This window comes from Scyliorhinus torazame, chromosome 2 (assembly GCF_047496885.1).
Source record: "Scyliorhinus torazame isolate Kashiwa2021f chromosome 2, sScyTor2.1, whole genome shotgun sequence".
In the NCBI taxonomy this organism is placed as follows: domain Eukaryota; kingdom Metazoa; phylum Chordata; class Chondrichthyes; order Carcharhiniformes; family Scyliorhinidae; genus Scyliorhinus; species Scyliorhinus torazame.
Genome location: NC_092708.1, coordinates 149109696 through 149133464, shown reverse-complemented (window position 1 = coordinate 149133464; position 23769 = coordinate 149109696). Strand labels below are relative to the sequence as shown.

At 49.4% G+C, this 23769-nt stretch overlaps 1 protein-coding gene across 1 annotated transcript in view; it reads right to left on the bottom strand.

Annotated features, from left to right (window-relative positions):
• The window catches only part of ankar (ankyrin and armadillo repeat containing), a 397884-nt gene that overhangs the window by 337006 nt on the left and 37109 nt on the right, over window positions 1-23769 (bottom strand). Inside the window, exon 3 of the mRNA XM_072494724.1 lies at window positions 19649-20086. Coding sequence (XP_072350825.1) covers window positions 19649-20086 — 438 coding nt within the window. The remainder of the gene's footprint in view (window positions 1-19648; window positions 20087-23769) is intronic.

Sequence of the window (23769 nt, the reverse complement as noted above, 5' to 3'; positions counted from 1 at the left end):
TGCGTTAACATATGATTTATGGGCGTGACCCAATAGTCTCCAGCCACCCAAAATGCTCTGCCACTGGGAGATGGGAGTTACGCCGCCGCGGTTCACTTGTGGGATTTAAAAACGAGAACCGGGTGCCATGGCTCCTGAGGGAGGGAGAGAGAGAGAGAGAGAAGAGGTACGAAAAGTATACAAAGACGCAACAGTGGGCTGCCAGTTGTGCCGCTAGCTGGGATCATGTGCCAGTGCCTGGAGGAGCAGCAGGGAGCAATCAGGAGATGGGATGTGGGGTAGATGTGTCCACCCAGGACCAGGTGACGGGCACGGATCACCATTGCCGCAGTGCAAGACACTCATCTGGCTGCGCACTCCTCTGACTGCCCACCATGCCCGGTAAATGTGCTGAGCACCTGGTAATGGTGCCCCCCCCCCCCCACCCACCTGATCACCCCCCCCCCAGGAGCCCTCAGACCCCAGCTGATTAACAGGATGCATGTGGCCTAGCACAGCCAGTGGGCCACCAGATGTTGGCACTCCTCAGTGCACCCATCCAAGACATCGCTCCACTACAGGGGGAGCGGGGGAAGAGCAGGGCATACCCCAAACAATGGACGCATGCACAGTGGCCTTCGGCATCCTTCCTGGCACACTGCCCCTCTCAGGGCAGATCTAATTGCAGATGGTGCAACATCTGCTCCTTTGCCTCCTCCTTGCTCACCATCTCAGGCCCTAAACACACTTTTCAAGTGAGGCAGCGTTTCATGTGCACCTCCTTCAATCTGGTCTATTGTATTTTTTGCTCCTAATGTGGTCTACTCTACATTGTAAGAAGTCTTACAACGCCAGGATAAAGTCCATCAGGTTTATTTGGAATCACTAGCTTTTGGAGTGTAGCCCCGCCTTCATCAGGTGAGTGACCGCTTTTCAGAACTACTCCGGTCCGTTCGCAAGCAGGACCCAGACCTTTCTGTTGCTTGCCATTTCAACTCACATGTGCTCTCACAACCACATGTCCGTCCTCGCCCTGCTACAATGTTCCAGTGAAGTCCAGCGCAAACTGGAGGAACAGCACCTCATCATCCGATTTGGCACATTACAGCCTTCCGTACTTAACATTGAGTTCAACAACTTCAGATTGTGAACTCTCTCTTCCACCTTCACCCATTTTTATTTCTATCAATTTATTTTCATTTCTTCCATTGATCTGTTTTTCCCTCACCATTGTTCCCCTCCTCCCCGTTCCACTTGGGCCAACTGTTCCTAGTTGTCTCGGATCGTGTTTTCGTGATCCTTAAGTGGGAGGGGAAGCAGCCCCAAGTCGTGGTCCACATAGGTACCAACGACATAGGTAGGAAAAGGGATAGGGATGTAAGGCAGGAATTCAGGGAGCTAGGGTGGAAACTTAGATCTAGAACAAACAGAGTTATTATCTCTGAGTTGTTACCCATGCCACGTGCTAGCGAGATGAGGAACAGGGAGAGAGAGCAGTTGAACATGTGGCTACAGGGATGGTGCAGGAGGGAGGGTTTCAGATACCTGGTTAATTGGTGCTCATTCTGGGGTAGGTGGGACCTCTACAAACGGGATGGTCTACAGCTGGACCAGAGGGGTATCAATATCCTGCGGGGGAAATTTGCTAATGCTCTTTGGGAGGGTTTAAATTAGTTCAGCAGGGGATTGGGAACCTGAATTGTAGCTCCAGTATACAGGAGGTTGAGAGTAGTGAGGTCGTGAGTAAGGTTTCAAAGTTGCAGGAGTGTACCGGGAGGCAGGAAAGTGGTTTAAAGTGTGTCTACTTCAATGCCAGGAGCATCCGTAATAAGGTGGGTGAACTTGCGGCATGGGTTGGTACCTGGGACTTCGATGTTGTGGCCATTTCGGAGACATGGGTAGAGCAGGGACAGGAATGGTTGTTGCAGGTGCCGGGGTTTAGATATTTCAGTAAGCTCAGGGAAGGTGGTAAAAGAGGGGGAGGGGTAGCATTGTTAGTCAAGGACAGTATTACGGTGGCAGAAAGGACGTTTGATGAGGACTCGTCTACTGAGGTAGTATGGGCTGAGGTTCGAAACAGGAAAGGAGAGGTCACCCTGTTAGGGGTTTTCTATAGGCCTCCGAAAAGTTTCAGAGATGTAGAGGAAAGGATTGCAAAGATAATTCTGGATAGGAGCGAAGGTAACAGGGGTAGTTGTTATGGGGGACTTTAACTTTCCAAATATTGACTAGAAACGCGATAGTTTGAGTACTTTAGATGGGTCCGTTTTTGTCCAATGTGTGCAGGAGGATTTCCTGACACAGAATGTAGATAGGCCAAAGAGAGGCGAGACCATATTGGATTTGGTACTGGGTAATGAACCAGGATAGGTGTTAGATTTGGAGGTCAGTGAGCACTTTGGTAATAGTGACCGCAATTCGATTATGTTTACCTTAGTGGTGGAAAGGGATAGGTATATACCGCAGGGCAAGAGTTATATCTGGGGGAAAGGCAATTATGATGCGATGAGGCAAGATTTAGGATGCATCGGATGGGGAGGGAAACTGAAGGGGATGGGCGCAATTGAAATGTGGAGCTTGTTCAAGGAACAGCTACTGCGTGTCCTTGATAAGTATGTACCTGTCAGGCAGGGAGGAAGTGGCCGAGCGAGGGAACCGTGGCCTACTAAAGTAGTTGAAACACTTGTCAAGAGGAAGAAGGAGGCTTATGTAAAGATGAGACATGAAGGTTCAGTAAGGGCGCTCGAGAGTTACAAGTTAGCTAGGAAGGACCTAAAGAGAGAGCTAAGGAAAGCCAGGAGGAGACATGAGAAGTCTTTGGCAGGTAGGATCAAGGATAACCCTAAAGCTTTCTATAGATATGTCAGGAATAAAAGAATGACTAGGGTAAGAGTAGGGCCAGTCAAGGACAGTTGTGGGAAGTTGTGCATGGAGTCCGAGGAGATAGGAGAGGTGCTAAATGCCCCCCTCCTCCCCTCACACCCCCTCCCCTTACCCCCCTCAAACCCCCCTTACACCCCCCCTCACCCCCCCAACCCCCCCTTACACCCCCCTCACCCCCCCTCCTCACCCCCCTCCCCTCACCCCCCTCACCCCCCCTTACACGCCCCTCACCCCCCCAACCCCCCTTACACCCCCCTCACCCCCCCTCCTCACCCCCCCTCCTCACCCCCCTCACCCCCCCTCCTCACCCCCCAACCCCCCCTCACCCCTCACCCCCCCCTCACCCTTCCTCACCCCCCCCTCCTCACCTCCCCCTCCTCACCTCCCCCTCACCCACCACCCCCACCCTCGGTGGGCTCCCCCATCCCTCTGCTGGGAACTGGAGCAGAGGTTCTCGTGCTCCTCGGATCCCCTCAGCAGCACTGTGCTAGCTTCATGTTTTTAAACAGGTGATCGCTTACTGGAGTGCTGTTTAGATCACGGGAAGCCGTGATAGAGGGTCTTTCCTGTTTATAGATGAAGATTGGCTTTAATTGGTGATTCTTTCTTTCTCGCCACGCCAAGATGGGATCCGTATATTGTCAATGGGAGTAGACTTGTTAGATTGGAAACAGTGAAAGCACCCGGCACGGTTCCCGATTTCGGCCTCTCCCGTGATCTAACCGGCTCGCACGAATTTGTGGCGCAGCCGTTAGAGATCATGCTCAATATCTCTTCCATATTTGATGACAGAGGTAATGATAATGAGGTGAGGCCATGGCATAGTAGTAATATCACCGGACTAGTAATCCAGAGGAAAGGCTAATAATGTTCTGGGGACATGGGTTTGAATCCCACCATAGCAGCTAGTGAAATTTAAATTTATTTAGTAAATCTGGAATTTAAAAAACTAGTCTTTGTAATAGTGAACATGAAAGCATTGTCATAAAAACCCATTGGGTTCACTAATGCTCTTTGGAGAAGGAAATTTGCCATCCTTGTGAATCCAGGCCCACAGCAATATGGTCGAATCAAAACGCTTCCGAAGTGGCCGGGCAAGCCACTCAGTTGCATAAAAACTGCTATAAAGTCTATAAAGAGAAATGAGGCAGGACAGATCACCGACTAGGCATCGACGAGGGAGTAAAAAACAATCAGCAAAACAGACAACAATGGCAAACCCAGCCCTGTTAACACTGCAACATCCTCCTTAATAGCATCTGGAGAGCTTGTTCCAAAATTGGGAGAGCTGTCCCACAGACTTGTCAAGCAACAGCCTAACATAGTCATACTCAAGGGGCAGGATTCTCCGCACCCGCCTGGCGACCGGAGAATCCTGCCCAAGGTCAATGGACTTTTCCATTGTCCGCGACTCACCCGTGGCGATCTTGCGGTGGGCGGGACAGAGGAATCCAGCCCGCAGAATCATATCATCCAGACAACCTCACCATCTCTGGTTATGTCCTGTCCTATTGAGAGGACTGAACTGTCAGAAGTAATGACACAGTGGTAAGTGTTCAAGAGGGAATTTCTCTGGGAGTTCTCAACAGTCGGGAGGAAATTTCCCTGAGAGTTTTCAACATCGGCTCTCGACGCCATGATGTCTCATGGCATTAGAACAAACAAAGACAAGGAAACCTCCTGCTAATTACCACCTGTAGAACCTCCACCACACACCCTTCAGCTGATTAACCAGTGTTCCTCCATGTTGAGCAACACTTGGAGGAAGCACTAAATATGGCTAGGGTACAGAACGTATTCTGGGTGGGTATGTCCATCACCAAGAGTTGTTGGTAGCACCACGACCAATATAAGAGCAGGGAGCTTATGTTGGGACTTTGGTTAGGCCACAGCGGGAGTACTGTGTTCAGTTCTGGTCATAGCACTCTAGGAAAGATGCGATTACACGAGAGAAGGTGCAGAGGAGATTCACCAGAATGTTGCCTCGGATGGAGCATTTTAACCTTGAAGAGAGGCTGGATAAGCAAGTTGTCTTCTTTGGAGCAAAGAAAGCTGAGATGGGAACTTATTGTGTTGTGTAGAATTATGAGGGGCATATACAGGGTGGATAGAAAGCAGCTGCTCCCCTTAGTTGAAGGCTCAATAACAAGGAGGCAAAATTTTAAGGTAAAAGGCAGGAAGTTTAGAGAGGATTTGAGGAAACATATTTTCATCCAGAGGGTGGTGGGAATCTAGAATACACTTCCTGGGAGGGTAGTTGAGGCAGGAAATCTCACAATCTTTAAAAAGTACTCAGATGAGCACATGAACTGCCATAACTTTCAAGAGTATGGGCCAAATACTGGGAAGTAGGATTAGTGGAGATTTAGAATGGTTTTTTTTGCCAGTGCAGGCTTGATGGGCCGAAGGGCCTCTTCTGTACTGTATGATTCTATGACACTGACCAAACCCGAAAGGACACAGCTGCTAGACTGGGTCTGCGACAGGTGGTGTGGGAACCAACAAGTGGCGATAAAACAACTTAATATTGTCATCACGAATCTACATGTCACAGATGCATCTGTCCATGACAGTATTAGTACGAGTGACAACTGCACAGTGAGGATACACTCCAATAGTTATGTGGCAATACCATCGTACTAAATAGGATAGGTCTCAAAAAAATCTAACAACTCAAAACTGGGCATCCATAATATGTTGGGGCTATTAGCAGCAACAGTGTTGTATACAACCATAATCTGTAATCTCATGGACCGGCATACTCCCTCGTCAAACCAGGGGTTCAGCCCTGCTTCAATGAAAACTGTATGAGGGAATGCCAGAAGCAGCATCAGGCATAAATAAAACAAGGTATCAACCTGGTTATGTTACAACAGAGGGACACTTCCGATGGCACCATAAGCTGAGCAGTCGCACAAAAGGTGGTTCTCATGTGGGAACTTCTCGTTAGATCTTTTTAACCCATCAAACGGGCCCCAAAAGTACGAAAAAGGTCCCCAATTGAACCCCCATTTAATTCCCAACTGATTGTGGTGATGACGAACCAGCAGCGAGACCGCAATGCCAGCAAGAGCAAGGAGAAGAAAACCCCAACCCCAGAACAGGGGACCTGCGTGGTAAACCAGATCTAAGTACGGTGGACCCATCAAGACCACCAATGTCGACCCAGTCATTGACAGAGAAGTTGATGGAGTTTACCTCCGCAGTGCTTCAAAAGCACAAAGAGGCAGTCAGACATGTTGGGAACAAAAGGATCTAATTTCCAGGGGGGGAGCCACCACACTAGCGAGCAAGTTGGTGCACAGGAGGAAAAGGGGGAGCTGCGATATATCTCCCGAGATGGAGGGAACACCTAGCAGGAGGGGGCTGGGGGAGCATGGAGTGAGAGGCAAGGGATGGGGGGACAGGCAAAGGGGAAGAGGCAATGGGAGAGCGGGGAAGGATGGGTTCTGCAGGGACAGAGGGACTCGGGGGGTTGGGGGTGGGAGAAAGGAGGAGAAAAGGGTAGAAGGCTGGTCACAACGGGTTGCACGTGAAGTTGGTTGGAAAGAGGAAGGAGACGGAGGCCATCTTGAATGGCCCACGAACAAAGGGCACGTCCCTGGAGGTAAGTATGGTTGACCCCACGAGATGGGGGGGGGGGGGGGGGGCTGGTCAGAAACCCCCATCAGGGTGGTCATCTGGAACATGAGGGGACCAATTAAAAGATCTAGAGTCTTTGCCCATCTACAAAGCCTGAGGGTCAATGTAGTCTTTCTTCAGGAGAAGCACTTAAGAGAGAAGGACTGACTGAGAGTAAGGAAAAGCTGGGAGGGGTAGATATCCCAAGCATGCTTCGACACAAGGGCGAGAGGGTGGCCATACTGTTCATCAAAAAGGTAGCCTTTACAGCGAAAAACATGGTGATTGATGCAGGAGGATGCTACGTAATGGTTTGCAGGGTCCTAAAAGGGACCCTGGTGTTATTTGTAAACATATGCACACCAAACTGGGATAACACCGAGTTCATTAAAAAGACCGTGGCATCCCCAACCTCGACTCAACCAACTTATCATTGAGTGCGACTTTAATTGTGTGCAGGACTCAAAAGCAGACAAGTCCAGCTGCCTATCGGGAATCAGGAATGGTAAGGGAACTAATCACCTTCATGGAGCAAATGGAGGGATGGACCTGTGGAGATTCATCCACCCAAGGGAGAAGGAGTTCTCCTTCTCGTTAGATTGGGAGTTCTCCTTCTCCCATGCCCACAAATCCTACTCCCGCATAGACTTCTAAGTCGGTGCTTCCTGGGGTGGTAGGACCGGAATATTCCGCGATAGTAATTTCCGACCACATACCACACTACATGGAAATAAAGTTGGAGACGGGTCGGGCCCAGAGCCCCCCTATAGAGGCTGACACAGCCCTCCTAGCCATTAAGGCGTTCTGTGAAAAAATGTCACAAGTCATCGACCCATCTTGCAACCAGAATGGGGAGGTCTCTCCCTCCACGGTCTGGGAGGCACCGAAGGCAGTGATCATGGGGGAAGTAATAGCATATAGGGATCACAGAGACAAGAGGAAAAGGGCGGCCAGGCAGTGGCTGATCGACTCCATATTGGAAGTGGATCGATTGTACTCTACAGCCCCAACTGTGGAACTGCTGGCGTAGAGGAAAAGGCTACAGTTGGAATTCCACCTGCTCTTCACTGGGAAAGAAGTGAACTAGCTCCGCCAGGCATGGGGGACATTTTATGAGCATAGAGTCAAGGCCAGCCATATGCTGCGGAATCAGGCTGCCACAGGAGAGATAGCGCAGGTAAGGGATGAGAACGGTAAGGTGGTCATGGTTCCAGATGAGATCAACAGAGCCTTTGCAACTTTCTACCATGGACTGTATACCCCTGAGCCCCTGGAGGGGGGATTCAAAAATGATCAGTTCCTGGACGGGCTGGACATACTAGCTGTGGGGGAGGAAAAGAGGCAAGAACTGGAAACATCGTTAGGACTGGAGGAGGTCATGGAATGCATTAACTCCATGCAGTCAGGGAAGGTATCGGGACCGGAGGGGTCCCCAGTGGACTTCTAGAAGAGGTTTGCGGCAGCACTGGCCCCGCACCTGCGGGAGATGTTCAACAACTCGCTGTTGAAGGGTTCCCGCCGTTCATACTTGCACAGGCTCGATCTCATTGATCCCGAAGAAGGACAAAAACCCAACTGAGTGTGGGTCATACAGACCCATCTCACTCCTGAACACTGATGGCAAAGTCTTGGCGAAAGACCTGGTGAAGCGACTGGAGAGCTGCTTGCCAGAAGTAATTGTGGAAGATCAGACTTTGCTTGTCAAGGACAGACAGCTGACGACGAACATCAGATGCTTGCTGAACCCACCTGGGGAGGAGTGATCATCCCCCTGGATGCAGAGAAAGCCTTTGACAGAGAAGAATGGAGGTAACTCATGGAGGTACTGGAACGGTTTGGGTTTGGGCCAGAATTCACCTCATGGGTGAAACTACTGTACAGTGCTCCCATGACGAGCATATGAACCAACACAACCAGCTCTGACCATTTCCAGCTGCACAGAGGCACGAAACAGGGATGCCCGTTGTCCCTGTTACTGTTCGCTCTGGCAATTGAGCCACAGGCCATCGCTTTCAGATCAACGAAGGGGTGAGCAATATTCCTTAAATAGGATTGTTGTTTGAAAATTAATCCACTCTGAGACTTCCGGTTGCGGCAGGGATGAGCTAGCCGCATGTTTCGGCGGCTCCAGCTCCTACGGAACTTCGGGCTCTTTTAAGAGCCCCAACGTGGACTTGGACGGCCGGAAAACCCGGTGCGAGGCGCGAGGGAGGGGAGTCCCCCCCGAACGACGGAGGGAAAAACCGGAGGCGGCGGCTGCAGCCTGAAGAACCGGCAACCAGAAGATCAGAGGGAGGAAAACAAAATGGCGGCGGAGAAACCACAGGGGTCATGGGGGCCTGAGCAGGACGAGGTGGTGAGACGGTGCGTGGACCTGCTGAAGAAGGAGGTAATGACCCCGTTGTTACAGGCAATTGAGGGGCTTAAGGAGACTTTAAAGACCCAGGAGACGGAACTTCGCGTGGTGGAGCAGAAGGTGTCAGGTATTGAGGACGAGGTCCTGGGCCTGGCGGTCAAGACTCAGACGCACGAGGCACTTCATAAAAAGTGTGCTGACAGGATTGAGGCCCTTGAAAATGGAGCGCGAAGGAAGAACCTTAGGATACTAGGTCTCCCGGAGGGTGTGGAAGGAGGGGACTGTGGAGCATACGCAAGTAAGATGCTGAGCTCACTGATGGGCGCTGAGGCCCCTGCGGGCCCCATGGAGGTGGAGTGGGCAAATCGGATCCCGGCGAGAAGACCAAAAGCAGGAGAACCACCGAGGGTGATAATCGTGCGATTCTACCGCCTTAAGGACAGAGAAGAGGTCCTGAGATGGGCTAAAAAGGTGCGGAGTAGCAGATGGGAGAATGCGGTGGTAAGGATCTACCAGGATTGGAGTGCGGAGGTGGCGAGAAGGAGGACGAACTTCAACCGAGCCAAAGAGGTTTTGCACAAGAGGAAGGTGAAGTTTGGGATGCTGCAGCCGGCAAGACTATGGGTCACGCATCAGGAGAGACACTATTATTTCGAGACGGCGGAGGAAGCATGGTCCTTCATCAATGAAGAGAAACTGGACCGGAACTGAGGGACTGATGTTGCAGGGAACTGTTATTGTTGTCATTATGGTTTTTGTTAATGGGATGGTGAAAGTTAATCGAGAAGTAAACAGGGAAGGGGGGGGACACTGGGGAAATGTGGGCGCCGGTGAGGGGGGAGAGGCGGGACATAGTCAGAGAATGGGGAAGGAGAGGGGGAGGGGAAAGGGAGCTGCGCCATAAGAGGCGGGTCAGGTAAAGGGATGTTCCCGCGCCAGAAAGAATAAGGCGGGAAAACAGGCGCAAGGCGGATGGGAGTTCTCTCCACCGAACGTGAGAGGCCTGAATGGACCGATAAAAAGGGCCCGAACGCTCACGCATTTGAAAGGACGAAGGGCAGACGTGGTTATGTTCCAAGAGAGGCACCTAAAGGTGGCGGACCAAGTTAGGCTAAGGAAAGGATGGGTGGGACAGGTGTTCCACTCAGGACTGGACGCAAGGAACAGAGGGGTGGCCATTTTGGTGGGGAAATGGGTAGCATTTGAAGCAAAGAACATCGTAGCAGATAGTGGAGGTAGATACGTAATGGTGAGTGGTAGGCTGGAGGGAATGGAGGTCATGTTGGTTAATGTGTATGCCCCAAATTGGGACGATGCGGGGTTCATGAGACGGATGCTGGGGCGTATTCCGGACCTGGAGGCAGGAAATTTGATTTTAGGAGGGGACTTCAATACGGTGCTGGACCCGGGGCTAGATAGATCCAGCTCAAGGACTGGAAGAAGGCCGGCAGCGGCTAAGGTACTTAAGGGGTTTATGGACCAAATGGGGGGAGTGGATCCATGGCGATTTCTTAGACCCAGGGCCAGTGAGTATTCCTTCTTCTCCCACGTCCATAAAGTGTACTCCCGGATAGATTTTTTTTGTTTTAGGAAGGTCGTTGATCTCTAGGGTGGAAGAAGCTGAATACTCAGCCATAGCGGTTTCGGATCATGCCCCACATTGGGTGGACCTGGAAGTAGGAGAGGACAGGGAGCAGAGAACACTCTGGTGATTAGATGAGGGACTGATGGCGGATGAGGGAGTGTGTGCAAGAGTGAGGGGGTGTATCGAGAGATACCTGGAGGTCAATGACGACGGCGAGGTACCTGTGGGAGTGGTCTGGGAAGCACTAAAAGCGGTGGTCAGAGGAGAGCTGATTTCTATTGGGGCCCACAAAAGGAAAACAGAGGCCAAGGAAAGGGAGAGATTACTGGGGGAGATTTTAAGGGTGGACAGGGAATTTGCAGAGACCCCGGAGGAGGAGCTGTACAGGGAGAGGAGACGACTCCAGACCGAGTTTGACCTTCTGACCACCAGAAAGGCGGAGGTACTGTGGAGGAAGGCGCAGGGGAGGAGGTATGAATATGGGGAAAAGGCTAGTCGCCTGTTGGCGCACCAACTGCGAAAGAGGGCAGCAGCGAGGGAGATAGGAGGAATTAGGGATGAAAGGGGAGACATTGTGCGAAGGGCAGGAAAGATAAATGAGGTGTTTAAGACCTTTTATGAAGAACTGTATAGGTCTCAGCCCCCAGAGGGAGAGGAGGGGATGCGGCAGTTCCTGGACCAGTTGAGGTTCCCGAAAGTGGAGGAGCAGGCGGTGGCAGGCCTGGGGGCGCCGATTGAGGTGGACGAGGTTATTGGGGACTGGGAAGCATGCAAGCAGGGAAGGCCCCGGGGCCGGACGGGTTCCCGGTGGAATTCTACAGAAAATATGTGGACTTGTTGGCCCCGTTATTGGTGAGGACGTTCAATGAGGCCAGGGAAGGGGGGACACAACCCCCGACAATGTCGGAGGCGACGATATCGCTAATTTTGAAGAGGGACAAAGATCCGATGCAGTGTGGGTCCTATAGACCTATTTCACTATTGAACGTGGACGCCAAACTGTTAGCAAAGGTGCTGGCATCGAGGATAGATGACTGTGTCCCAGGGGTGGCGCATGAAGACCAGACAGGGTTCATAAAAGGGAGACAATTGAATGTTAACGTGTGACGGCTATTAGGGGTGATAATGATGCCCTCGGTGGAGGGGGAGGCAGAGATAGTGGCGGCAATGGACGCAGAGAAGGCATTTGATAGGGTGGAGTGGGAGTATTTTTGGGAAGTGTTAAGGAGGTTTGGGTTTGGGAACGGATTTATTCGCTGGGTTAGACTACTTTATGGGGCACCAACGGCAAGCGTAGTTACAGGTCGACATAGATCGGAGTATTTCCGATTATATAGGGGAACAAGACAGGGATGCCCGCTGTCTCCATTGTTGTTTGCGCTGGCAATTGAACCTCTGGCCATGGCGCTGAGAGACTCCAGGAAATGGAGAACAAAGAACAAAAAGAACAAAGAAATGTACAGCACAGGAACAGGCCCTTCGGCCCTCCAAGCCCGTGCCGACCATACTGCCCGACTAAACTACAATCTTCTACACTTCCTGGGTCCGTATCCTTCTATTCCCATCCTATTCATATATTTGTCAAGATGCCCCTTAAATGTCCCTATTGTCCCTGCTTCCACTACCTCCTCCGGTAGCGAGTTCCAGGTACCCACTACCCTCTGCGTAAAAAACTTGCCTCGTACATTTACTCTCAACCTTGCCCCTCTCACCTTAAACCTATGCCCCCTAGTAATTGACCCCTCTACCCTGGGGAAAAGCCTCTGACTATCCACTCTGTCTATGCCCCTCATAATTTTGTATACCTCTATCAGGTCGCCCCTCAACCTCCTTCGTTCCAGTGAGAACAAACCGAGTTTATTCAACCGCTCCTCATAGCTTATGCCCTCCATACCAGGCAACATTCTGGTAAATCTCTTCTGCACCCTCTCTAAAGCCTCCACATCCTTCTGGTAGTGTGGCGACCAGAATTGAACACTATACTCCAAGTGTGGCCTAACTAAGGTTCTATACAGCTGCAACATGACTTGCCAATTCTTATACTCAATGCCCCGGCCAATGAAGGCAAGCATGCCGTATGCCTTCTTGACTACCTTCTCCACCTGTGTTGCCCCTTTCAATGACCTGTGGACCTGTACTCCTAGATCTCTTTGACTTTCAATACTCTTGAGGGTTCTACCATTCACTGTATATTCCCTACCTGCATTAGACCTTCCAAAATGCATTACCTCACATTTGTCCGGATTAAACTCCATCTGCCATCTCTCCGCCCAAGTCTCCAGACAATCTAAATCCTGCTGTATCCTCAGACAGTCCTCATCGCTATCCGCAATTCCACCAACCTTTGTGTCGTCTGCAAACTTACTAATCAGACCAGTTACATTTTCCTCCAAATCATTTATATATACTACAAAGAGCAAAGGTCCCAGCACTGATCCCTGTGGAACACCACTGGTCACAGCCCTCCAATTAGAAAAGCATCCCTCCATTGCTACCCTCTGCCTTCTATGGCCTAGCCAGTTCTGTATCCACCTTGCCAGTTCACCCCTGATCCCGTGTGACTTCACCTTTTGTACTAGTCTACCATGAGGGACCTTGTCAAAGGCCTTACTGAAGTCCATATAGACAACATCTACTGCCCTACCTGCATCAATCATCTTAGTGACCTCCTCGAAAAACTCTATCAAGTTAGTGAGACACGACCTCCCCTTCACAAAACCGTGCTGCCTCTCACTAATACGTCCATTTGCTTCCAAATGGGAGTAGATCCTGTCTCTAAGAATTCTCTCCAGTAATTTCCCTACCACTGACGTAAGGCTCACCGGCCTGTAGTTCCCGGGATTATCCTTGCTACCCTTCTTAAACAGAGGAACAACATTGGCTATTCTCCAGTCCTCCGGGACATCCCCTGAAGACAGCGAGGATCCAAAGATTTCTGTCAAGGCCTCAGCAATTTCCTCTCCAGCCTCCTTCAGTATTCTGGGGTAGATCCCATCAGGCCCTGGGGACTTATCTACCTTAATATTTTTTAAGACACCCAACACCTCGTCTTTTTGGATCACAATGTGACCCAGGCTATCTACACCCCCTTCTCCAGACTCAACATCTACCAATTCCTTCTCTTTGGTGAATACTGATGCAAAGTATTCATTTAGTACCTCGCCCATTTCCTCTGGCTCCACACATAGATTCCCTTGCCTATCCTTCAGTGGGCCAACCCTTTCCCTGGCTACCCTCTTGCTTTTTATGTACGTGTAAAAAGCCTTGGGATTTTCCTTAACCCTATTTGCTAATGACTTTTCGTGACCCCTTCTAGCCCTCCTGGCTCCTTGCTTAAGTTCCTTCCTACTTTCCTTATATGCCACACAGGCTTCGTCTGTTCCCAGCCTTTTAGCCCTGACAAATGCCTCCTTTTTCTTTTTGACGAGGCCTACAATATCACTCGTCATCCAAGGTTCCCGAAAATTGCCGTATTTATCTTTCTTCCTCACAGGAACATGCCGGTCCTGTATTCCTTTCAACTGACACTTGAAAGCCTCCCACATGTCAGATGTTGATTTGCCCTCAAACATCCGCCCCCAATCTATGTTCTTCAGTTCCCGCCTAATATTGTTATAATTAGCCTTCCCCCAATTTAGCACATTCATCCTCGGACCACTCTTATCCTTGTCCACCAGTACTTTAAAACTTACTGAATTGTGGTCACTGTTACCGAAATGCTCCCCTACTGAAACATCTACCACCTGGCCAATTCCCCAATACCAGGTCCAGTACCGCCCCTTCCCTAGTTGGACTGTTTACATATTGTTTTAAGAAACCCTCCTGGATGCTCCTTACAAACTCCGCCCCGTCTAAGCCCCTGGCACTAAGTGAGTCCCAGTCAATATTGGGGAAGTTGAAGTCTCCCATCACCACAACCCTGTTGTTTTTACTCTTTTCCAAAATCTGTCTACCTATCTGCTCCTCTATCTCCCGTTGGCTGTTGGGAGGCCTGTAGTATACCCCCAACATTGTGACTGCACCCTTCTTATTCCTGATCTCTACCCATATAGCCTCACTGCCCTCTGAGGTGTCCACTCGCAGTATAGCTGTGATATTCTCCCGAACAAGTAGCGCAACTCCACCTCCCCTTTTACATCCCCCTCTATCCCGCCTGAAACATCTAAATCCTGGAACGTTTAGCTGCCAATCCTGTCCTTCCCTCAACCAGGTCTCTGTAATGGCAACAACATCATAGTTCCAAGTACTAATCCAAGCTCTAGGTTCATCTGCCTTACCCGTAATGCTCCTTGCATTAAAACATATGCACTTCAGGCCACCAGACCCGCTGTGTTCAGCAACTTCTCCCCGTCTGCTCTGCCTCAGAGCCACACTGTCCCTATTCCCTAGTTCTCCCTCAATGCTCTCACCTACTGACCTATTGCTCCCATGCCCACCCCCCTGCCATACTAGTTTAAACCCTCCCGTGTGACACTAGCAAACCTCGCGGCCAGGATATTTATGCCTCTCCGGTTTAGATGCAACCCGTCCTTCTTATACAGGTCACACCTGCCCCGGAAGAGCTCCCAGTGGTCCAGATAATGGAAACCCTCCCTCCTACACCAGCTGTTTAGCCACGTGTTTATCTGCTCTATCTTCCTATTTCTAGCCTCACTGGCACGTGGCACAGGGAGTAATCCCGAGATTACAACCCTCGAGGTCCTGTCTTTTATCTTTCTGCCTAGCTCCCTGAACTCCTGCTGCAGGACCTCATGCCCCTTCCTGCCTATGTCGTTAGTACCAATATGTACAACGACCTCTGCCTGTTTGCCCTCCCCCTTGAGGATTCCCTCTACCCGTTCGGAGACATCCTGGACCCTGGCACCAGGGAGGCAACATACCATCCTGGAGTCTCTTTCACGTCCACAGAAGCGCCTATCTGTGCCCCTGACTATAGAGTCCCCTATTACTATTACTCTTCTGCGCTTTGACCCTCCCTTCTGAACATCAGAGCCAGCCGTGGTGCCACTGCTCTGGCTGCTGCTGTTTTCCCCTGATAGGCTATCCCCCCTGACAGTATCCAAAGGGGTATACCTGTTCGAGAGGGGGACAACCACAGGGGATTCCTGCACTGACTGCCTGCCCTTTCTGGTGGTCACCCATTTCTCTGCCTGCACCTTGGGTGTGACCACATTTACATAACTGCGATCTATGACGCTTTCCGCCACCTGCATGCTCCTAAGTGCATCCAATTGCTGCTCCAACCGAACCATGCGGTCTGTGAGGAGCTCCAGTTGGGTGCACTTTCTGCAGATGAAGCCATCCGGGACGCTGGAAGCCTCCCGGACCTGCCACATCTCACAGTCAGAGCACAGCACCCCTCTAACTGACATTGCGTCAATTAATTAAAATTTGTCTTTTTTTTTAAATACTTTTTTTTAAATTTCAAAGTTACTGTCAACTATCTGTTTCCTAGCACTAGATTTCTAATAGAAATGCGATAGCTAACTATAATACTCTCCGATCTCTGGCTTAGATATCCTCTAAATTATAATTAAGTTATTATGTTTAATTAGTTCCCAAATACTCAATTTTTTTTAAAATTTAGGTTAGAATCCCAACCAGCCACTCTGGCCACAGCTTTTCTGTGATGTCACTTTAGTTTCCCCCCGACACACACAATTTGAAAAAAGGTATAAAAGTAAAAATAACTTACTTACCTTCTTACCTTCTGAGTGTCTGAGATGTTCTCAGGTTCTCTCGCTGACAGAGACTGCTCCTCCACCTCCGATCCTTGACCTGCACAATGCTAATAATATAATAATATAATATGGCACTTACCTTACACCAATGGGTCTTATTATTAGGTTAGAGGAGGAGGGCTGTTGGGAGACACTACACGTGTAGTGTCTCGGGTTTCCTCTCCACCAGAATTTATTAGTTGGAGGGGGGGGGGGACTTGCCAGAGGTCCGCGGGTCGAACTTCCGGTTCCCGCCTTATATAAAAACAAATAAAACAGAAAAGAAGAACAGACACGGGACCAGGCAAGGCTTTTAAATACACTACTCACCTCCAAGAAGGCCCCTGCGCACCGCTGCCGCCGAAATCCGAGGGGCTGCTCCTGTAAAGGTAAGAGCTTTTAAACTCACTACTCACCCCCAGAAGGCCCCTGCGCACCGCTGCCGCCGAAATCCAAAGGGCTGCTCCTGTAAAGGTAAGGCTTTTAAATACACCACTCACCTCCAAGAAGGCCCCTGCGCACCGCTGCCGCCGAAATCCGAAGGGCTGCTCCTGTAAAGGCAAGGCTTTTTAAAGTAAGTACTCACCTCCCAGAAGGCCCCTGCGCACCGCTGCCGCCGAAATCCAAAGGGCTGCTCCTGTAAAGGTAAGGCTTTTAAATACACTACTCACCTCCAAGAAGGCCCCTGCGCACCGCTGCCGCCGAAATCCGAGGGGCTGCTCCTGTAAAGGTAAGAGCTTTTAAACTCACTACTCACCTCCAAGAAGGCCCCTGCGCACCGCTGCCTTCGGATTTCGGCGGAGAGGGGTGACTAGAGGGGGAGAAGAACACCGAGTCTCGTTATACGCGGATGACCTATTGCTATACGTGTCGGACCCAGCGGGGGGGATGATAGAGGTTATGCGAATCTTGAGGAGGTTCGGGGAATTTTCGGGGTATAGGTTAAACATGGGGAAGAGTGAATTATATGTGATACATCCAGGGGATCAGAGTAGAGAGATAGAAGGCTTACCGCTAAGGAAAGTGGAAAGAAACTTCCGATACTTGGGGATTCAGATCGCTAGGAGCTGGGGAATCTTGCACAGACTTAATCTGACACGGCTGGTGGAACAAATGGAGGAGGATTTAAGAGGTGGGACGTGCAGCCTTTATCGCGGGCGGGCAGGGTGCAAGCAATTAAGATGATGGTCCTCCCGAGGTTCTTATTTGTATTTCAATGTCTCCCTATTTTAATCACCAGGACCTTTTTTAATAAAATAGATAGGAGCATTACGAGCTTTGTGTGGGCAGGGAAAGTTCCGAGAGTAAGGAGGGGGTTCCTTCAGCGCAGTAGGGACAGAGGAGGATTGGCACTACCGAACTTGGGTGATTACTATTGGGCCGCCAATGTGGCAATGATACGAAGATGGACGATGGAGGGTGAGGGAGCGGCGTGGAAAAGACTGGAGAGAAAGTCCTGTAAAGGGACGAGTCTAGAGGCGCTGGTGATGGCGCCGCTACCGTTCTCACCGAAAAAGTACACCACGAACCCGGTGGTGGCGGCAACACTGAACATATGGGGACAGTGGAGGCGACAGAGAGGGGTGCGGGGAGCCCTGGTGGGGTCCCCTATCAGGAACAACCATAGGTTCGCCCCAGGAAGAATGGATGGAGGATTTCAGAGCTGGTACCAGTTGGGAATTAGGAAGGTGGGAGGTTTATTCATAGAGGGGACTTTTGCGAGCTTGGGAGCACTGGAGGAAAAGTATAAGCTACCCCGGGGGAATTTCTTGAGATATATGCAGGTGAGGGCGTTTACTAGACAACAGGTGAGGGAATTTCCGCGGCTCCCGACACAGGGGATACAGGACAGGGTGCTTTCAGGGGTGTGGGTCGGAGAGGGCAAGGTGTCAGAGATTTATAGTGAGATGAGGGAAGAGGGGGAGGAGTCGGTGGGGGAATTAAAAAGAAAGTGGGAAGAAGAATTAGGGGAGGAGATAGAGGAGGGTATGTGAGCTGATGCCCTAAGCAGGGTAAATTCCTCTTCCTCATGCGCCAGGCTTAGCCTGATTCAATTTAAGGTGCTACATAGAGCACACATAACGGGGGCAAGATTGAGCAGGTTCTTTGGAGTGGAGGACAAATGTGGGAGGTGTGGCGGGAGCCCGGCAAACCACGCACATATGTTTTGGGCGTGCCCGGCACTAGAGGGGTATTGGAGGGGAGTGACGGGAGTGATTTCGCAGGTGGTGAAGACCCGGGTCAAACCAGGCTGGGGGTTAGCTCTATTTGGAGTTGCAGAAGAGCAGGGAGTGCGGGAGGCGAAAGAGGCCGATGTCGTGGCCTTTGCGTCCCTCGTAGCCCGGCGCAGGATCCTACTCATGTGGAAGGAGGCGAAACCCCCCGGACTGGAGGCCTGGGTAAACGATATGGCGGGGTTTATTAAACTGGAGCAGATAAAGTTTGCCCTGAGAGGATCGGCTCAAGGGTTCACCAGGCTGTGGCAGCCATTTCTCGACTACCTAGGGGAACGTTAGAGGGAAGACGGATGACCAGCAGCAGCAACCCGGGGGGGGGGGGGGGGGGGGGGGGGGCGGGGGGGGGGGGAGAGGAGGCTTAGTTGAGTATAGGTCAATAGAGTATGAGGTTTTGTTACTTGTATATTATTATTATCATTATTATTGTTAAAAAGTTAAAAAATTTCTGTTTTGTCATTGTTATAGTTTCGCTTGTTTTGTAAGCGGGAAAAATGTTGCTCAGGGAAAAAAATTTCAATAAAATATATTTTAAAAAAAAGAAAATTAATCCACTCTGCTTAATATTTAAACTAAAGTATTTAAAATGCCCATGAAGTCCGTCAACTCCTACTTTTTTCAAGCTCTCCCGCGCAGCCCCCAAGAGGAATCATCAACATGCAACTTTAAAAAATTTTTTAGATTATTTTTCCAATTAAAGGGCAATTTAGCATGGCCAATCCACCTACCCTGCACATCTTTGGGTTGTGGGGATGAAACCCATGCAGACACGGGGAGAATGTGCAAACTCCACACGGACAGTGACCCAGAGCCGGGATTCGAATCCCGGTCCTCAGCGTCATAGGCAGCAATGCTAACCACTGTGCCACCGTGCTGCCCTATCAACATGCAACTTGAGGATGCATGAAAGTATTCTTCTTTCCACACATGTTTTGTTGGTCTGGCTATAAATTCCCTTTTTATTTTCAAACAGCAAGAAGAGCACAATACAGAAGGGACTCTGGAACAAATAAAAGGTTAAAGTAGCCTCAAATATGAAAACTTCTGTAAGTAATCTAGAATGCATTGGCATTGAGCTTTTTTCTTTTATTCTAGTCCTCCTATGATTCAGGAATAAAAACATAGAAAATGTACATTGTAAAGGGACCAAATTTGTTTTCATTTTCAACTTATAAGTGAAATAGATAGTTATATTCTTACTTCTATCTCTGCTGTTATATATTCGTTTGCAGTAGTTATCAAACAATGTGTTATAAATGGTAATCCTTACCCGAAATTGGAGGTAGGAGCCTGGTCAGACTTGGAACTTTCTTCTTCCCCTTTAGTGCAATAAGAAAAGGTACGAGAAACGCAATTAACTTGAGGTAGCTAATGTTTCTGTGGACCTCTGCTTTCCTCTCCAGATACATCTCAACAAGTTTCTGCTGGAGAATCAGCCTCTGCTGTAGTCGCTGATAGGCCACTAGATCAATTTCTTCCTCTGTAAGTCTTACTGCATTACTAATTGTGTAAGCTGCATCATACATGAACACATTTTTCTGCTGCTTAATAGAGGTAATATGAGGATTCATTTGGAGTAAAAAGTCATTCACATATTGCATAAATAATTGCACCTCCAAACAACCGTTGGGATCATATGATGGATCAAAGTAGACATCAGCAGTATAGATTTCTTCAAAGTCAGGATCAGTTGCAATATCTATGAGGCCTATATAAGGAGCAAATACGTCATTAGAAAGATTGGTTTGCATTCTTCATTTGGAATCTACAACTCATGAAAATTACAGCACAGAAAAGTAATTCAGCTCATTTTACAGAGATAAGTGACCTGGACTTGGTGTACTGTTGCAAAAAGTAAACTTTTGCCAATTTATGTTATTATACTTGTTCATACTACAGATTATAAATAGCCATTGCTTTTTACAGAACTTTAGCTTTATCTCTCATCTGATATTTACGTGGCATTACCACACACATATTTTGAATTAGAAAAGGGCAGACTCTGGTTCAGGAATTTTGTACTACATCAGTGGGACACTTTCACACCAAGCAATCTGCGATTTGCCTTGGAGAGATTTTCTATTTACTGTAAATTGGGGAAAGATTTTTAGCACCCGTTGGGGCCAGGATTTGAGGTGGCCGAGTGTTAAAATAAAAACACAGCCTATCAAGAGACCGATTCCCCAGCACCATCCAATCCTGGCCTGCTTTCTCTTTTTTTTAAAAACGCATTTGATTCCAAAATTATAAAATGGTTACAAAACATAAACATCCTGGGGAGCAAACTCCCCAAAACACAATTATACAGTCTGTACAGATTTTTCCTCTTTTTCACCCCCTCCCTTCACCCTCCCCCCCACTGTGACGAACAACTCTTCAAACATGGCCAGGAACATCCCCCACCTTGCCTCAAGGCCTATTGCTGTACCCCTCAATTCGTATTTGATATTTTCCATCCAAAGAAAGTCATACAAGTCACCCAGCCAGGCCACCAGCCCCGGTGGTGTTGCTGACCACCATTTCAATAAAATAATTTGTCGGGCAATCAGAGAGGCAAAGGTCACAACATTGGCCTTTCTCCCCTCCATCAGCTCTGGCTTCTCCGATATCCCAAATATCACCACCGAAGAGTCCAGCCCAACCTCCTCCCTCACTATCCTTGTTACTGCCTTGAACACTCCCACCCAGAATCTCGCCAACTTCTTGCAAGTCCAGAGCATATGTGTATGGTTTGCTGGTACCTGCCCACACTTCTCACACTCGTCTGTCATTCCCTGGAAGAACCCACACATTCTTGTCCGAGTCATATGTACTCTAAGTACCACCTTGACCTGTATCAGGCTCATCCTTGCACACAAGGAAGTCGCGTTTACCCTTCATAATGCCTCGCTCCACACTCCCCAGTTTATCTTCTCTCCCAGCTGCCCCTCCCACCTCTCCTTAATCTTCACCACCTGCCCTCCCAGCCACCTGTGTATGTCTCCAATTCTGCTCTCCCCTTCCACATACAATGAAAATCGCTTATTGTCACAAGTAGGCTTCAAATGAAGTTACTGTGAAAAGCCCCTAGTCGCCACATTCCGCCGCCTGCTCGGGGAGGCTGGTACGGAAAGGAGCAATTGCTCCAACAGGGCATGCCTCAGTAACCTGGGGAACTCTTTTGAAACCTTCTGCGCGAAGTCCCTCACCTGCAAGTATCTAGACTTACTTCCTCTTGGGAGCTCTGCCTTCTCCTTCAGTTCCTCTATACTGTAAACATCGCTTCCAAATACAGATCCTTTACCCTGACCAGCCTCACTTCTTTACACTTCCTATACATGCTGTCTGTCCACCGCCCCCCACCCCCGGCTTAAATCCGTGGTTTTCACACAGCGGCGTCAACACTGACATCCCCTCTATCCTGAAATGCCTCCTCAGCTGGTTCCAGATCTTCACTGTGGACTGTACCACAGGGGTCTTTGTGTATTTCCTTGGCACCAGTGGCAACACCGCCGCCACCATTACCCTCAGGCTGGACCCCCTACAGGATTCTTCCTCGATCATGACCCATTCTGCCCCCTCTCCTTCCCACCACCGTCTCAACTTCTCCACATTGCTGCCAGATAATAATGCAGCAAGTTTGGCAATGCCAATGCCCCCTTCTGCCTCTGTTTCTGTAACAGGGTCCTCTTAACCCTTGGTACCTTCCATGCCCACACAAAGTCTGAAATAATCGCATCCTGTTTTCCGGAAAAAGGGCCTTTGGTACAAAAATCAGGAGCGTCTGGAATACGAATAGAAACCTCGGCAAAACATTCAACTTCACCACTTGGACCCACCACGCCAGAATCAGATGTAGCACGTCCAACCTTTCCAGATCCTCCCTAACCTCCTCCATCAGCTTTCTTAGATTCCAGTTATGCAGCATCGCCCATTCTCTTGCTTCCTGAATCCCCAGATATTTAAACCTGTCTCTGGCCACATGGAATGGCACCACCCTAGGTTGGCTCACCGACCCAGTTCTTTCACCGTGAATACTTCACTTTTTACTACATTTAATTTATATCCCGAGAATGCCCCGAACTTCCCCAACAGGCCCATGATCCTCCCCATGCTCTTCAGTGGGTCCGACAAGTACAATAGCAGGTTGTCTGCATATAGCGACACCCAATGCTACCTACTCCCCATTGTGATCCCTTGTCACTCTGCCAATCCCCGAACGGCCAGGCTCTATTGTCAATGCAAATAACAACGGCGAGAGTGGACACCCGTGCCTTGTTCCCCTGTGCGGTTCAAAGTTTCGTGAACCCATATCATTGGTTCTTACACTGGCCACCGTGCCACATATAACAGGCACACCCATGCCACAAACTTCAGCCTGAACCCAAACCTTCCCAGGACCCCAAACAAATATCACCACTCCACACAGTCAAATGTCTTCTTCACATCCATGGACACCACTACCTCCAGTACCCAACCTCTCAAAGGAGTCATGATCACATTCAACAGCCTCCTTATATTACTAGAGAGCTGCCTGCCCTTTACGAAGCCCATCTGGTCCTCCATGATCACCCCCAGGACACAACCTTCCATCCTTCCCGCCACAACTTAGCCAGCATTTTCACAGCTGTATTTAACGGTGATATGGGCCTGTACGACCCACATTCCAATGGGTCTTTCCCCTTCTTTTGTATCAAATGTGATCATTTCCTGCCACATCGTCTCCAGCAGCTCCCCATTCTCAACACCTCATTAAATGCCAAGAGATCCGGTGCGAGGGCAGCATGGTAGCACAGTGGGTAGCACTGTTGCTTCACATCTCCAGGGTCCCAGGTTCGATTCCCAGCTTGGGTCACTGTCTGTGTGGAGTCTGCACGTTCTGGGTGGGGGTGGGGGACCCAAAAGATCACTTAGAGAGCGGGGCATCCTTTCAAATGGCAGCCTGATCGCTGAGTTTAGCTCCCCAATGCTAAAAAAAAAATACTAAGTGAGGGCTAAACCAGTGAGAAACTCCCCAGGGCCTAAAATAGTGTAATTGAATAGCAGTGGGGAACCCGCTGGCAGAGCTGGTGGGAAAATCACTGAAACACCCACCACAAATTAACGTCCAAATGTTTTAGGAGAATCGTGCCCATAATCTCCAGTGATGAAACATCATTGTATGTAGGAGTAATAACAGAGAAGAAGAATTTTTTGGAGACATCAAAAAATTCTCCAGCACTTAAAAAAATGCAAACTGATACTCCATTTAAAGAAAATGCGGTTGAAGTGAATGGTGCAGTGGTCCAATTGAAGTTAGACACCGGTGCCAAAGCCAATTTAATCAGCATGACTGATTTAAAAATCTAAAAATTCAGCCTATTAGAAGAAATCACAAAATATCTCTGAGAGATTATCATGGTTCAAGCATTA